General features: G+C 37.4%; 1 protein-coding gene across 1 annotated transcript in view; it reads right to left on the bottom strand.

The window, feature by feature from the left end:
- Window positions 1-1868: 1868 nt before the first annotated feature.
- The window catches only part of FAF1 (Fas associated factor 1), a 174933-nt gene continuing 158978 nt past the window's right edge, over window positions 1869-17823 (bottom strand). Inside the window, exon 20 of the mRNA XM_065673372.1 lies at window positions 1869-4403. Within this exon, the coding sequence (XP_065529444.1) occupies window positions 4320-4403 (84 nt within the window). The 3' untranslated portion in view covers window positions 1869-4319. The remainder of the gene's footprint in view (window positions 4404-17823) is intronic.

Here is a 17823-nt window from a genome sequence, read left to right as displayed (position 1 = left end):
TCTCCTGCTTTTTATCAGTGCTGCTGTGCACACAGCCACTCAGTGAGCTGGATCAGCCTGAAAACTGCTCCAGGATAAAGGAGGTTAGTTTTTAGCTAGGAGTTTGGTTCTAGTGCAGGATGGGGGCAGAGGTGGTTCTTCTGTATCAGATTAAGTATAAAACTGTCTGGATCTTGACATGTTTTATGCTAAATTTGGTATTCCTCCATCTCTGTCATCTGTAAGGAAATCGTTTCAGGTAGTGAACAATGGCTCATGCTGTGTAAAATATACAGTAATTTCTGCTTTATTTCGTGACCTGTCCAGAAAACAGTATAATAAAGGCTGCTGCTGTTGCCTTCTCCTTCATACAAGTAACAGTAAGAAAATTTAACTAGGGTGCAGCATCAACATCCAGTCTCTCCTCCTAGGTCATTTGTCTGAGAAGACCAGTGACTGCAATGAACCACCATGGAACACGGCTGTAAGACAGCCCACACCAGGCAAATCACCCCATCTGCTCCTGCTCGTACCTTCCCTCTCAATAAGCTTATGGGACTCTGTTATTTGGGCATCAAGCAGCTTTGACAGCAAAGACAGTACACATGTTGGAAGGAGCCTATACCCCGATGGTGATGAAGTAGCCTGCTGATATGTCAGACGCAGGGGCTTGTCTCTCCTCAGACCTGTATCACTCACAGTATGGGAAAACTTCAATGGAAAGCAAAATGCAGGCGAGTCTCAGAGGAAAGCCACCGTCGCTCTTCTGAAACAAAACTGTAACCTCTGCTTTGCCAAATGTTGGAAGGAAGGACTTGGTGCTTACCTTGATGTACGGTCTCTGTGCTGTGAACCCTCCATGAATGGAGGCACGCTGGCCAGCAGAGACGAGGAAGCCCTGGCTCCAGTGAGCAATGGTGTGCGCAAGGTATCGCCATCTTTAACATTTCCTGACAGCTCCAAGCAGCTTCTTGTTCTACCTGGAAGTGACTCTTCACACACAGGTTTTTGCTTTGCTTTGTCTGGAGACCTACTTATGTATTTTCTGCTTGTTGTGGGCCCCGTTTCAAGGCACATAAATCTTCCCACACTTTGTTTAGGGAGTCAGGACATGAGGCTTGGGTAATGAGGTGCTTCAGTCCTGCGAATCTGGTTCATGGCGGTTTTGTTTTCCCCCACATACAGAAGAGTGAAATCATGTAACTTTTTAGTAGAAACACTACTGTAATTGAAAATTTATTTTAAGTTTCTAATGTCACCGACTAGGTACAGTTTATGAAAGCCAAAGTCCTTTTCTGCTACATTAAAAAGAATAAACACCCCCCCCAACATAGCTCCCTTAGAAACACCCTCAGCACTCTCACTGAACTTCAGAGTGCATATGCAGAGAATACAGAGCACATGCTTGTGTTCTGCATATTCTCCAATAAATGATTCCAAACACCAACGTCAATAGGCAGAAGTTTCTTCAAAAGCCAGAGTGTGCCCGCCTTCACCATCATGCTCTGAAGGGCAGCAATGAAAGCCGACACATGTTCAGGATTCCACTCATTAACAGTAATTCCTTAAGACTTAAAACTAATGCATTAATCATGTTAATGATAATCCATTAATGTGAACGACCTGAAGATAAAAAAGTAGAATCAGGGATACGCTCTGTAGCAACAGCATTACAGTGTCAGGGTAATACTGAATCACAAAATTAGTCTGTAGACGGACTAAACGATTAACCATGCCAGTAAAGCACATGAAGTGAATACCATGGTTTAGGAGAGCAGAAAATGATGGCATAGCATATTATTGTTTCTACACAGGGATTGGTTTGTGTCGAGGGTGTAATTTGGAAAGGTGACTCTAGATGGTTGCTTCTTGAAATCAGGCCCAAAGTATTTAAAGGACCAAAAATCATAAATGTTTTATTTAAAGAGTGATACACTTCTTGCGGCAGAATAATCCCTGTATACTGATCTTGATATCTTTATACCAGCAGACAGTAATGCCACCACTTTGAACATTTCCAGTTAATTATCACTAGAACATTTTGATAATGATAGGGTATTTTGCAATACGAGCAAGATGAGGGGAAAAAAATATAACAAAAGAGTTAGGGGAAAAAAAAGAGGCCAAAGGAACCCTGGGAGCACCAACTTCAACAAGTTCAACAAATATTCAAGCCACATTTAATAACTTTATAAAACTAGTATCAAAGTAAAGAATATATAAGTCAAAATACAGAAATAAAGTTGAGTGAGAGAAAACAGCCGGATGAGATCAAACAAAAGTTAAACAGGACAGATTCATACAAACAAGTTGGCTGAAAGGTCGCTTTGCTTTGTGTAGCAGTATTTCAGCAACTCCCTTCCTCTATAGCCAGCTTAGAAGGAAAAGCTAATATGAAAGAAAAGAGATATGCATCACTTTAAAATCCTGCTGTATGTGTTACTGTGACTGTTTGTAGAGACAGCATCACCCCAATTTGCAACCTATGTTAATTTCTTATTTTCTAAACATAGTGGATATTTTTTTTGTAAGGAAACAGGAGTTCACAATGAGGTGTCTGCATTCAGCTTTCCATTACACATACATTTACCTTTCTATTGGCTATGAATTCTTTTATTTGTGAACTGGAAATTATTGGAATTTGCTTAACTCTCTCAAACCTTTTGTCTGCCACAGACACTTCACTTCTAAAAGTGTCCAATGTAGCACTCACTAATTACAGAATTACAAAAGGTAGAATAAGGCTTTCCCCGCTCAGAAATTTGCAGTTTTGGTAAAGGTAACAATAGCTCAGCTTCACTAACACCCCAATAATAGGCATACATTGAATTTTATATCAACATCCTTCCAAAGAGAGAGAAAAAAAAAAGAAAGCCTAAGAGATGTGTGCAACTGGGTTTTGCTTAGTATAAAATTTTCAAATCAGAACTCATTTTGCTATGATTGATAAACACTATGAATTACATACAAACATAGGTGGAAAACAGTGTGCCAAAAAAAAGAGAGAAGTCTGATTAGCAGATGATGATTCTGTAGTGCCACTGTGCACTACCCTGTAAGCCCAGAGACTTAAAAAAAAAGGCAAAAAAAACCCCAAAAAAGACTAACCAAACCAGTTTTGATGCTGGTTTGGCACCAGGTGTACGTACATTATGGTCTTAGACTCAGTATGCCCATTGTACGGTTGAGAAATTTCAAGTACCAGATTTTTCCCCATCAGACGGCAGGTAGCTGGTGCATACATGTCAGACAAGAGAAGGAGGATTTCTTTAATTTGAGATGGGATCAGGAATCTATTGTTAAAATGTCCAAAAGTGTGCAATAATAAGGCAGATTTCTTCTTACACCACCTCTTAAGATGTTCATTGTTTGATAAAACAAACAAGGTGCTTTAAAACGGGAGAGTAACAGGATACAAACAAGTGCCAGAATGAAGGAAAACTGCTAATATGGGAACTGCCCTTTCTTTCACAATGCGAAATAAAGAACTTTTGTATCTGGTATTTGAAAGGTTTTTAACAGCTGATATTCAATATCAGCTGATTCCTGAAGTGTTGGCAAGATACCAGGTTTCTGGTACTGGCCATTTCTAATGTTATTTAAATATTCACATCATGCAATAAGCAGTTTCACGCACTGCAATGTAATGGAAAATACTTCCTAAACTGAATCAGAACTGAGACCCAAAGCAGAACCAGTAAATAAATATCTTGCATATATGTCAAACTATATTCTTCAAACAAAACCTTACATCTTATCAAAGAAGTCAGAAAGTACTAACAAAAATTATATGCTTTCTACTATAATACTGTTAAATTTCCATGGCTGAGAATGTCCCATTAATTTTTTCTGCCTTTTTAAATTAGTTGACAAAGTAGAAATTCAAACACAGAAATAAAATGCATATATATGAGAGCACTGGCTCAGTGAGATATCAAATATACAGCATTCTAGTGTCAAAAGTACAGGCAGAAACGTCCAAGATTTCTTGGTGAAAAAGGGGCATTTGAGGAGTAAAAATTCTACCTAACAATCACTCACATTTTAACAGTGCATTAATTATAACAAAAGCTGGATGATAAGTGAGCAACAGAGTCATCATGTTCAGTGTTCATAGCAGAATGTTATCCTCTGCTCATTTAAATGAGGTTGGAAACATATATTCATGTATGTGAAACTTTAGCTATGCTTTTTCAATTTGTCAGGATTCTTGTAAGAGGCAAAGTTGTGAGACTGAACTGAGTTGGATGACAGTACAAGGTGGTGTTGATAGAAGTCTTCCTTTCGATGCTGTGCCTCTGGCTTGTCAAAGGGTGATCAGTCCTACAATCTTGTTAAATTTATTCTTTTGCCTCTAGGAAAAGCGTTTCTTGAGGGTATAGTTTTACCTCCAGTAATGATTTATTTGGATCCAGCTGGGTCACCTGTAAAGATAAGAACAAGAAGGTACATGTAAGTAGACTTTTTTGAATTGTTTCTCTTCACAGGGCACATTTTCACCAGGGAAATTGTTGAGTCTTCTGTCAGTGATACCTGAAGTTGTGGGTATGCATTCCCAGGATGCAGATTAAGAAACACACACTGCATTTTATGTATATTACTATTATTAAATAAACAGAATAATAATAGACAGAATCCACAACATGAATTCCAAGGTCTGGTTTTCCACTATAAACCAAAGCGTGAATACGTATCTGGTTTTATCAAAGTCAAGGTCTTTTGGAAGGACTGATAGAACACATGAGTTAAGGTATAAAATAAAACTGTAGTCCCAGGTAAGTATCCCAAAACTTCAATCAAACTGACGGTGCATGCAGCATAGACAATCCAACATGATTTCTCAATTGAAAGGGGAAAACTACTCTACCTTTAATTTTCTACTCCGCTTCTTGCTCCAAGTCATATGGTGAGGCACTTCCGCTCACACTGATGCTTAGCAGCCACCTTAATTAACCTACGCTGGGAGAAAACTGTCCACTTTTATTTGTTTGGCTATTTTTCTGTTATGCTAAAGAGTCTAACTGGTGAACACACAAGTCCAGTCAACACTAAATCCAGTGCAGACAGCAAAAGCACTAAGGACTAAGTATAAGGAAGGAAGCAGGGCCCTCCTCCTTTGATGGAGAGTGAGATGCTAAATCAGCTCACGATATGGTGAAACTGCGTTTCAACCCAACTGTTGAAGTGTGTAGTTATTATGCATGTGTGTGCATGCATATATATGCATTATATGTACTATGCTTATGTATCGTTTATGTACACACTTAGCTGCGTACAGCTGTATTATATGATTGCGTCCTGGAATCTGGGCTCCTCACTGGATTTGTAAAGGCATTTAGGCAATCACTTCTGCAGGTGGGCATACAGAAGAATTCCAGTGAGAGTTAAATGCCATGCAATTTGGAATATAACAATACAGGCACTATCTACACCATTACTGCCAAATTCTTCTGCATTTGGATCTTAGCACCAAACTCTGTAAGCTGTTCAACATGCTGCCTATCCCATTACCGACTTTCACTTCAGGTACATAAGCAATTCTCTGTTTATAGTCAGCAAGACACTTTTGTGATGAGGATTATATTTAGAAGCTAGACTGCTGCCTATAGGATATCTTGTATGAGAATAAAATTGAATTGTAAATACGTAATACAATTCTTTATATAGATATAATAATGACGACAAGGATTCTGGTGTCCTTCAGACATTCAGGTTGACATGTTAATGTTGTGATGAGCTTCAGAAGACAGCTATGAAGGCAAGAAGACTACTTTTACACAAAGGGAAAGCTTCATATAGGAAGATGAACATTGTTTCCTTTAATCTTATCATTATTTGAAATATTTGACTTCCATTTTTAAACTATTTTTCCTGGTATTTCTGTTTGACTTTATTTTGCTGTGTGAGCACACTAGTTGTCAGAAGTTTGCTTGTGAATAATAGATTATTAGTCTTATGCTATGGATATAAATGCAAATACATACCAATAAACATTTTATTCCAAAGTTCAATTTGTTTTATCTGTGACCATAATATGCCACTACTAAAATTATCTTTTAAAACAGTCAGGCACACCAAACACTATGAATTAAGGAGAAAAACCACTATGCATTTTGTCTTAAAAGCATAATTTACTAATCCTGTTACTAATTAACAAAACCAGCATTGCTCCTCTTTCTCCCCACCCCAGCTAAATCAGGCAAACTTGAATATATTTGTATTTCTACTGTTTTATTGGATAATTATAGAAAATTCATTATTTAACCAAATACTAAAAACTTATCACTTCCTAAACCCATTGAAATCAATATAATTTCACCTGACCGCAGAAGAAAAAAACCCAAACACAGACACATTATTTTGATCCCCAATGCAGCAACATCATTTCTTAAACTTCACGTACCATGGTGAGCTATTGCTAAATGTCTGAAGAGAAAAATAATTTCTAAAAACCAGACTCAATTTTAGATTCCTATTACCCACATCCAATTATGCATTCCTGCACAGATGCTGCTTCAATTATTGAAAGGTTATTATCTTCGAAAGCAAACCTGTTACGTAAAAAACAGCCAAAGTAGTGCATTTAAGTTTGTGATTACAGAACTATGCTAATTAAGTATCTTGTTGCATTTTTTAATGTTCTGGTATTCTGCTACAGTCCATTATTGCACCTCGACATGGACAGCGAGGTAAATAGGGGTCTCTGCAATTCGCAGCAGATGAGGTATTGTCCACCTGAGAGAACTGATTTTCCCTCTTTTCTGTTCAAGCCAGTATCTAATTAGACCTCTCTATTTTCAAATCCTGCAACCTTTTTTTCTGCAAGAAAAGCTACAAAGGACAGATCAAGTGCCTTCTACATTTGGGAAAAAAACCACAAAAACAATCTAAAGAGCCAGCGTAGTCAATGAAATGATCTTCTAGACTGTAACCATATGGAAACCTATTATTCACCGGAGTATAATTCAAGCTACATATCCTAGTCTAAACTGTTTGCAAACCTCAAGTACCTTAAATGATAACAACACATGATGTCCCTTCCTCAGGGTCTCCACACTTAGAAGGTTAGCTAAAAGCATTGTGGAGTACCTGCAGCTAAAGGACTGTGCAGCTTTTCACCATAATTTCAGTGTGCTGCTTAATTCACTGAGGGACAGCAGAGTTTGCAAATGTTTACACCATTACCCAATTAACTAACAATATGGCTCCTACATCTGTCAACAAACAAAGCTGTTGTTGCTTTGTTTTAGCTCCTTGGCATTTTCTGTTCATATGGGTCGCCATTGTACTTAATTATCACACCATACCCCTTCTGCAGCTTCTACTTTGTTATTTGTGGTTGGCAAATATGTTGTTTACTACAAAGAATAGAAGCCTTATTAGTGAACACACCTCCTACCAAAAGAAATGGTTTCTCTTGTATATGTATGAAATATAAGACCTAAGATGCTTTGTAACTTAGTCCTTTAAAACGGAATTAGAAACCAAAGAATGATATATCATAGAGAGTACTGAAGAGCTGTAGCCCACAAAGGTGTGTCCAGTGTAGTGTTGCAATGATTTTTACTGACTTAAATTTCAGTGGATTATTTCATAACTCAAAGTATAAAGTACAGGCATATTTGTATCTGTGTACCTTGTTTCAATTGCCATTAGGATAAATTCTGGAGTCCAATTCAGTGCTGACAATCCTTTGCTCTGATGCCACTGCATGGTGCTCTTTTCAAAACAGTCCCACATATTACATAAGTTACACTGCCCCAAACTCCTACACCTTTATTATTTAAAGGTATCTTCTATGCTGTTAGGAATTATGCAGGAAATCACTTAAGCATGTGTTTATATACCGAATCTGAACTGATCCTATTGAACTTATTGAGATTACACAGACACCCATGTGGTAAAATCAACAGTTTCTTGATAAATTGCAAAATTCACCATGTTAAGCACTCAGCATTTGTTAAAGGCCTAAATGAATGCTGAAGCACAGTCATTCTCTGTATTTTCAGCTCCTACAATAACTGTCTTTCTAACAGTTGTATGCATGCACTCGAAGAGTCCACTCACACGTCATGTGGTGATACCAGCTGATGAGGTCAATGTATTCTTAAAATACATTGTGTGGTTCTGTTCAGGTAAGCTCCTTAACTATAATGAAATGTAAAGTAAAACCCGTTAAAGAGACTCTAAGCTGTTCCAAGTTTATATAGTGAGGAGTGTGGCAGAGGAAGGACACAATGTTCAGATGCTGAGAGAGTGTAACTCAAGTGACAGCAAAATTACTAATACTCAAACTCACAGAATCTAGAATAACATGTATGTGCATTCAGGGCTGTCCCAAAGCCAAAGCAAAGAGCGCCCTGGTAGTTTCCATCTTCAGGCAAATGACTTTCTATGCAACCTTTAATACTCCAGTCTCTTCACGGAAGACTTTCTAGCAAAATGACCAGAGGTGCTAACAGGACCTTATTTCTATCAGTGTTAGATCTTGCCATTGAGCTGCAAAATGTTTCGGTTTCACTGAATTAGGTTTAAGTTGGTAAAACAATACTTTTCTTTCAACTATGGAGACAATTTATGCTTTGGTGCACTGGAGCTTAGACTTCACCTTTTAAAGAGCTTCGCTATATAACCAGTGCTGGTTTGTTGCACAGGAAATTTATTGTTTCATAGGTATTTGCTGAAATGAATTCTGTGGTAATTATTTCAGCTAAGCACTAGCTAGTTGGTTTGAAGTACTTCAGTGGTACTTTGAAGTTTGAATGATTTAAGACTGCAAAACCAAGAGATAGTAACATTAACTCATATTTCTCCTGTAAGAACATAGTAGCTACTTACACTTTATGCTGAATAAATCCCTTTGTTTTCTTCATTACCCAGTAACGAAATGCAATACTAGTTGAAACAACATCTTAATACATTTGTATAGCAAAGTCTTTTTCCTTCTAGAATGATTTTTGTATTACTCATGTCTTCACCTTTGCTGACATATCTGCTCTATTATGCTTTCACATCCTGAGCAGCTGTACTTTTACCATTTCAAAGGTGTGGTTCCTTACCCTCCCTAACTCTGCAGGGAGAAGATAAATACCAAAAAAAATGGCTTAATGCCCAGGAAGGTGATTTAAAAATAAAGAATCGAATACACAATTATTATGACACTTACACAAGCAGTAAATATCACACCCTTCACCTTTCTCTACGCCTTAGGACAAGGATCTGATTCCTGAGTAGCACAGCCTCTATACCACTTACACACGCATGAATACATTTAATGAATCTAATGGACAAAGAGCTCTTTTACTCTCTTTCCTAATCCTCCTAAAGTATAAATGCAATAGAAATTACTTAAAGGCACACCTGGTAAAGTACTAGATCTCTTTGAAAAACTATATTTTCAGAATGACACACAAACGCAAATGAAAGTGAATCCTTTCTACCTATTGAAATAGCTATGGGTTACACAGATAATATGCTCAACTTGAGCAACAAACAAAAGTGGGGTTACTTTATAGAAATACATGCAATTTGATCTGGTTTAGTTGAATAAACTGGGAGATAATTTACATCTGAATTGAAGAAAGCCGTCACAAACAAGGAAAAATATGTCATAGTAAAAGACTTCTAGGCTTGATCTGAGTACAAAGCTTTAATCCAGATGTCACACACTTACTGTCTTCTCTGAAGATATTTGATCAAAACAATATTTTAGATTAAGCAAATATTAAAAATACATTTACTAAGCAAAGTGACAGACATTGATAGAACAGCAAAATGTGATGCTACATCCTCTACTTAGAGTGTGCTTTTTACTCTTAGAAAAGCTGTGCAGCTCTCTGAGATACCTGAAGTGCTGCCAATCTGCACATAGTGTATATTTTCATTGCCTTAACGTCATTTATATCAGAAAAGAATTTGCTGCATAGATTTTAATCAGTGAAGGCTCATAAACCTTATTTGCATTACTTGTCTTTTTAGCCAGTAAATTAAGATAGCAACTGTGTTCTTCTCTGTTTTTTAAAACACTAAGCATAACGACAGGGCAGTGTAAATAGAAGGAGAATACCAAACCCAGTGTTGCTCTATTTGCTTAGTAACACATGGACTACCTGGGTTTTAAAGTTCAATGTTATGAATTCATGATTCTACATGAAAATCTGATTTTTTAATTGGAAAAAAAACCCTTATTTTGAAACAAAGCTTAACACCCACCCCCCCCCCAACAAACACTAATCGTTTGTGCACCAAAACTAAATAAAAGTCCCAATGTTAATGGCGTTTAAAAGAATATCAGATTTTTACCCAATTCCTATCACTTAACAGTAGATAGTAAAAGAAATGTGTAACTATAGTTTATCTATCTTCCAAGAAAAGACATTAGGATCTGTACCAGATCCACCTGGTAGCTGTGAGGTAGTTCTGTGTTTCTTTTTAGCCCAAGATCAGAAATTTTACTTAGTGACCAGTACTCCCCCAAAATAAAGCCAAATTTCATCCAGTTACAAACATAACTGGGTATCTGTTTTGTATTTATTTCTAAGAAGTCATCTCACTAAAAATACACTACAAAAAAGGCTGCATCTTCCTCTGGCCTTTCAAACAGCTCATTTTCAATCACAAAATAATGAATACACTTTCATTTTGGCAGGAGAAGTGAAAACACAGAAGAATTTAAATTAATTAAAGTCTCTTTCAATAATATGACTTTTGTTGATATGCTATTGATGCTGTTAAAGTATTACACAAGTTGCCTTACACACAGAGCAAGAAGTAAAAGTCAGCATCCATCAGAGGAGTTACTTTCAGGTACTGAACAAGAGAGTGCTGGTCTCCACAGTGTCAACAACTCTGAGACTGGAGGACTTGGACTCCATGGCAGAGGTCTTGGAACTAGATGATCTTTAAGGTCCCTTCTTACCCAAACCATTCTGTGATGATTCTATGATGACTTCAGATGCTGAGGGAAGAGGAAGGTGCTGTAAAGTTCCCATCAGGTTTTCTGTTTTCCTCCCTTCTTTCTGGTTTGAAATCTTTATTTAGGAATTCTTTGTGCAATTTCTTGGAAAAAGAGAAGCCAACAGAATACACTGGAATGGGACTTTTCCTGGCAAAGGACCTGTGGGCAGAAGAGCTTCATAACCTGCTCCTTCACATTATTTCCCTTCAGTTTTCTTGCTGAGTAGGGAAAAGGTTTAAGTACTGGCATTTACAGATGACAGCATTTGTATGTTAAGCATACACTTCTGCTGTGCCAAGGAGCAAACCAGTCTATTAATTACTTATGGGCATTGCTGCCAGCATGCTTATATCGAACTAACAATTATTCATGTATTTAATTATTCTGAACTGTGCTAGCTAAAGAAAGATCATGTCACCAGAAATATTGTAACTTTCACTGTGGACACTGATGAAGAGCTGAAGGGAAGCAAACAGCCACATCTGCTGGAAGTCTGAAAACACATAACTACATTTAGTGCTCCAAGTGAACTACAAGAACTTTGCTTTGCATACATCCCAAAGGGGAATGGATGCGAACACAGTCACTCATAGGAGAATGACCCAGGATTGGATTCATGTGCACTTAATTATAACTGCATGGAAAAACAATCCAAAAGGATTTTAACCACAAGTTCAAAGGATTAAGATGTTCAGATGCCACAATGATATCTACAGTATAACATTGTGATTGGTAGATAGGTAAATAGAATAAAAAGCGCGCCTAAGACCGCTTTGGTGATTCAGTCTGATGTATTACTTATGCAATTACCAAAACAGCAGGAGATCATTAAATTTTCTGGTAACCAGACACAGCATTCTTAGTATCATACTATTACAAAGGCTCTTTATGGGTATTTTATCATTACATTTTCTTCCTACGAGGGGAAAAAAAGTCCATAAAATTGACATTAAGCTTGAATTTCAGGGAAAAAGTATAAAATATCTTAGGCCCAGTTTATGCTGGATAATGCCATATGCAACAGCAAAGCTCTGTGGCTTAACTAAGGCATCTTCCTGTGAACACTAATGCGCCTCCCCTGAAATAAATGTCTTGTGAAATGGGGCAGTGCTGAATAAAAGAACACTTTTGGTCCGAGGGATGTGCCTGGGTGGAATATATTAATCACATGGTTGGCATTAGTCAGTGGGTTAACTAATGAGGATGACTCAACTGAGAGTTCACATACCGCATTGAGCGTTGTGAATGCTTGCTTACTTTAGTGAGTCTTATATAAAATAGCTCATCTGAAATGCACATCTATTTCCTGAAATTGGTTGAACATCCCCCAGATTCAGAGTTGTTGTTAGAGATCAGAAACTATATTGACCTACAGAATGTAATTTTATTTTATTTTCTAAAGAATAAGCTTACATTTACGTGATGAGGAAGACATTCCTTCCATCTCCTTCCAATGTCTTCTTACATGAAGGGCTCTCATCTTTCTCTTTGGATATCATAGTTACTTATGCAGAGACAGTAGCTCTGAAAAGATGGATCAAGTCTGTCTTTCTTGGAAGGAAATATGAAAAACCTGTAATATTTACAGAATTCTTGACTACTAAATGGAAACTATATTTCCACAAAAGTAAACGTCACATTCAAGAAGCAAAATCTAGTCAATATTCTGTAATATTCTCTAAAGTAGTGCCATTGATTTCAGTAGGGCAAGAACATCACCTACTCCCTTTTGTACGTGCAGACCAAAAGATTGTGATACTACTCTCTGGGCACCAAACTTATTAACAGCAACCCCAGGGGTTGCAAATGCTTCAGTGTTCTGTCTGCAATGATATGTGGTCCTTTCCTCTTGCACTTGACGTTCATCAGTCCAACTATTCTACTGTTGCGAGTCATGAGGAAGAACGACCAGAAATCATGCTTCTAAAAGAGGCATGGGAATATGCCACTCTGGTATGGCCAATTTGCTTAAGCAACTTCTTGGTGTCTTAACTTAACTAAACTGCTTGAATAAATAAAACAACAACATATCCTGAAAAGAGAGGAAAGACAAGGGCAGGTAGTATTGACTTAAGGACAGTTGTAAATGACAAGAGGAGGGACGTCTAACTTTGTAGGTGGCTATGGCCTTGTGTAAACTAGATCAGAGCTGATAAACACATGCCACCATCAGAGCTGTATTGACCTGTAAAATTTTAAATTATGTGAACTGAAGCAGATGAGAACTATTTCATGTAGTAGGAAATACAAACACCAGTAACTGAAATGACTGGAAAAATTACCTGGATCACATAATAAATTTTTCCTGAACTGATAAAACATTTGAAAACTTTTTTGAACACATCAGAAAAATACTTAATTCATCCGAAATCCTTCTTTGCCACCAGACAGATATTCAAGCTACTTTCCTGATTTATGTGAAGTTACTAAAAGTGCTACGGGGTATAACCATGACACTGCATGAATCTTTTCTCACAATAAGATCTTTCTCCCAATCTTTCTTTCTATCAAGAAGATGATTAGAGCAAAGAACGTTAAAAGCCAGAGATGGTCCTGGACATATAATGCTTTCATGAACTATTTAATGAGTTTAAACACTATCTAGTGAGTTTAAAAGTAGGTTATTTGGAGTAAGAAGTTTGCACTGAATGAAATGCAGAACAATCCTTACAAAGAATGGCTTCTGGAACTGATACACAGAATTGCCAAACTACCTGGCATAGCAATACGGAGATCAGGCTCTAACATTACCTGTTTGAGAACAGAGGATAGTTACCTTCTCAGACCTACGGGTGCTAAGTACTCAGCCTAAGACATCAGCTGAGTGCTGTAGCTAATTTGCTATCCTGTGGCATTATTTTCACTACTGTGGGCATCAAAGAGGATTACTCTGAGCACAGGAATGATCACATTTGGGTCTGGAGGAATATTTTCATATTTATATAATATATAAATATATCTTCATCAGGGACTGTAGTGACAGGACGAGGGGTAATGGGTTAATACTTTAACAGGGGAAGTTTTGATTGGATATAAGGAGGAAGTTCTTTCCTGTTAGGGTGGTGAGACACTGGAATGGGTTGCCCAGGAAGGCTGTGAATGCTCCATCCCTGGCAGTGTTCAAGGCCAGGTTGGATGAAGCCTTGGGTGGCATGGTTTAGTGTGAGGTGTCCTTGCCCATGACAGGGGGGTTGGAACTAGATGATCTTGAGGTCCTTTCCAACCCTAACTATTCTATGATTCTATAATATAATACAATATTAAGAATTGTCTGAGTCTAAATTTACTGAAATCCTGATCATTCCTAATTTAAATTGACATGCAATTTGAGTTAAATCTCATTTCTGCCCTTTCAAGGGAGACAGATTTTTTGTTTCTGTTTATTTAAACTGCTGTTGAAATTGGTTAATTAAAAGGATTTAAAAAATCTTAATACTCTAAACAGAGCAAACTGGTTCTGAATTATTAAGCAACATTTTAGATGCATTTAAATAACCCTAAGTGACTTAACTGCCACCTGATCCTAAGCTGTGGCTCAGAAAAATAAAATGTGAAATACTGTAGAAGTCTTGGCTTACCAGGGCCTCCAGATACAGTAAATAAAGAGCTTAAGTCTCTAATACCGTGTCTGCAAAAGGCATACTCTCAAATACATAACTAATGCTCCACCCCAAGAAGGAAGGAGCAGAAGAAATTATAGATTGCAATTTTGATATTTTCCAGAAGAAATTAATAAATTCAGTCTTTCAAAAACAGTCGTTTGAAAGAGAAAGCACGCCAGGACCATAAAACACTTGCCAACATATCATTAATCCTACTAGGGTGGCTGAAGCCCAGACTGGGTAAATTTGTTCTGCACATTCTTCCTATAGTTTCAGCTAGACCTGATATACCTCACCTTCTTGCCTAAAGTGTGGTTAAATGCTAAACATCCATTAGATGTTAGAAAGATTTAGGAAGAACTCTGCAGATCTCCACAGAAGAAAGCAAGGAACTGATCAACTGGGAAATCTCCAGGATACTGGGAGAAGGTGGATCATACAGGTGGCAGAATGACAGGACTACTGAAATTAGTGTTTGGGAAGGCTTTTAAGAGAAAGGAACACAGAAGAAATACTGAATGAGAAGGTTGACTGAGCACACTAATATGCTTAGGGTGAGCTCTTTTTGTTATAGTTAAATGCATTTTGAAGATTAGGGCAATTCTTGGAAGAAAGGGAACTATAATTCTAAAATCAGCACATACATTTGAACAGGTCACACATTTGCTTCCATTAAAGCCTTTACAGGTGCATTTAAGAATAAAGCAAAGAACTTATAATACAGCTTTTCACTCAAAAGATGTGCGTGCCAAATGTTTTCAAAGTTAGAGGTGCAAGTTACCTGCTGACCCAGGTTCACCTGTGTGATACACATTTATTGGTATGTTATGTAGTGCTGCTGCCTTGTTTAAGGTACTGAGAGAGGACGTGGTTAATATCTAATTTCAGCACTAGTAGAAAGAACAACACAGTCGGTGACAAAGACCCAATAACAAGTCACTGCATGTGCTTAACTGCTGTGGAATGTCACTGCTGCTTTAAAATCTACAAGTAGTGTCTGGAAAAGGTTAATCTGTGTATTTACTCATGTGTACAAGTTTGTATTTACAGTAGGGTTATGATACCAACTTTAAGTTAGCTAAGGATATCTCTGTAAGCAACTGGAACATAGAACCAAGAACTAATGAATTTTCATATACGAAAGACATAGAAATACTTCAACAACACTGTACCAGGACTGATAGCTTTGAAAAGCAGGAAAAAATGCTCTAACAAGTTTATTACAAGAAAATGCTGAATTGGGTAAAGAGAATCCACTTGTTTTGATAAGACAGAAACACTTTTAAGGGTGTGTGTTACGGAATTACAGAGGAGGATAGAGGAAAAAAATACTGTCTGGAGAAGACATGTTTTCATCTTATTGCAGCAAAAAGTCCAGCAAAGTAACTCTGATATATTCACAGAATCATAGAACATATATTTTTTTAAATATGTTATGTATAAACATGTTTAAATACAAACAGCATTTTAAATGCCACTGTTTTCTGGAGCACAGGCATCCTAAGTGCTCTGCTCTTGCTGCACAGATTTCAATGGATGTTTGTGATACAGATCACACAGCAGACGGGTCTTGACAAATTACACTATATTTTTAAGAGTAGCCTAAGGTAATGAATATATACTTTTACCGCATTTCCAAGGCATTCATCAAATATGGAGTTGCACAATTCCAACTTCCCCAAAGTGGGGAACACGGCAGATGTCATTTATAGCTCTCAGTGGTTAGCAAAACCCCTGGGGATTATTTTTCATCTGTTGTAGCTCTGGTGGTCACAATGGCAACCAGATTCATACACGACCACTGAGTCAATCGGCATGAATCATTTATGTGACTCCTCATACATGGCATTATTAGGCTGGAATCATAGAAAAAAAGATGACAGGGTCTTTGCTTCCCACGCAACAGACCAACGGCTCCGTATCCTGCTGTTAAATTCTCCTTTCTTTGCCTCAGCATTTTCTCCCTGACAGTTTCACAGACACACTGAAAATACCAGCCTGATCTAATTTAGTGGCCTTTTTTCTTTTCTACACCTTTCTTAATTTGTTCTTATATGAGTCATCTGATCAATTTCTGAGTTTGCTACAGGGGACTAAAATTAATAATGATGATGATGATGTGAACATCATCAGTACAGTGAACATCATCAGTACAGAAACAGTCTAAAGTGCAAACAGATGTAAATAGAGTGATATACATACAGGGCTTTTTATATTAAATATGTACTAAGATATAAATACGTTACAGTTAAGGAGGTATGACTTCCAGAATATTTAAAATACACAAAAACATTGTTTAGACTGTGAAACACTGTTTTTCTCCTGTCAAATAAACTGAATGATTGGTAATCCTGGAAACAGAGATGACTTCTAGTCCTTGGTTCCACTGGAAATGATATTACATACATAAGGAGTAAAGTTAATTAGTGATTAATGAGATTTCTTAAATGCTGCTTTTCAGTCTGACAGATTAGGATTCTCAATATGAGACAAGGTGGACGAAAAGCTGCAAGCAGTACAATCCTGTTTACAGTTATGCCAGAAACTGGTCAGAAATCACATCCAGTCTCAAGATTGTATTCTTGCTAAGGACATTATTTTCTTCCCTTTTGGAGTACACACAAATCAGATGATAAAGCAAGAGGTATCTGTTACAAAACAGTACTGTAATCAGAGCCTTATTCCTAGTGAACTTCCTCCAGGGGCCGTGATGGGAAACAAATGGCAAAACAACCCAACTTACTGAGCTATTTTGATGAAAAACGGCTTAAACAGTCACCTGGAAATGCCTCCAGGAAACAAAACCACATCTGATCCAGAGCTGCCCCCACTTGTTTAATACTGGGGCAGTATGGCCAAAAAGCTGCTTTACCCATCTTTGCTTAGCTCTGTTTTGTCACCTCTGTAGTGCCTGTTACCTCTGTCTTTTATACAGGCCCTGGGTAATTGCTGCACAGTTGGATCCCTTTGCTGTAACAATGGCTAAACAAGAAATTAAAGTCAATTTGTAATAGAGCAGAAAACGGGTATATTTTCAAAGAAACCTAGTAACTAGCGCATAGATATCTGTTGATAAATCAACAGAATTTAATTCGCATTTCCAAGAAGTATTGATTTTGAAAATGGGTCACAGCAGGTACATCATTAGAATTTTGAGGTAGGAGATATAGATGATTATTTATTGGTATTATGTAACAGGTGAATGAGTAATCTACTAGAACTTACTGATTAGCTCATAACTGCATATTACTGAACCCTGAGCTTTCCTGGTTCATAACATACAAT

This window comes from Lathamus discolor, chromosome 3 (genome assembly GCF_037157495.1).
Source record: "Lathamus discolor isolate bLatDis1 chromosome 3, bLatDis1.hap1, whole genome shotgun sequence".
Lineage (NCBI taxonomy): Eukaryota > Metazoa > Chordata > Aves > Psittaciformes > Psittacidae > Lathamus > Lathamus discolor.
This window is presented reverse-complemented; position numbering and strand designations above follow the sequence as displayed.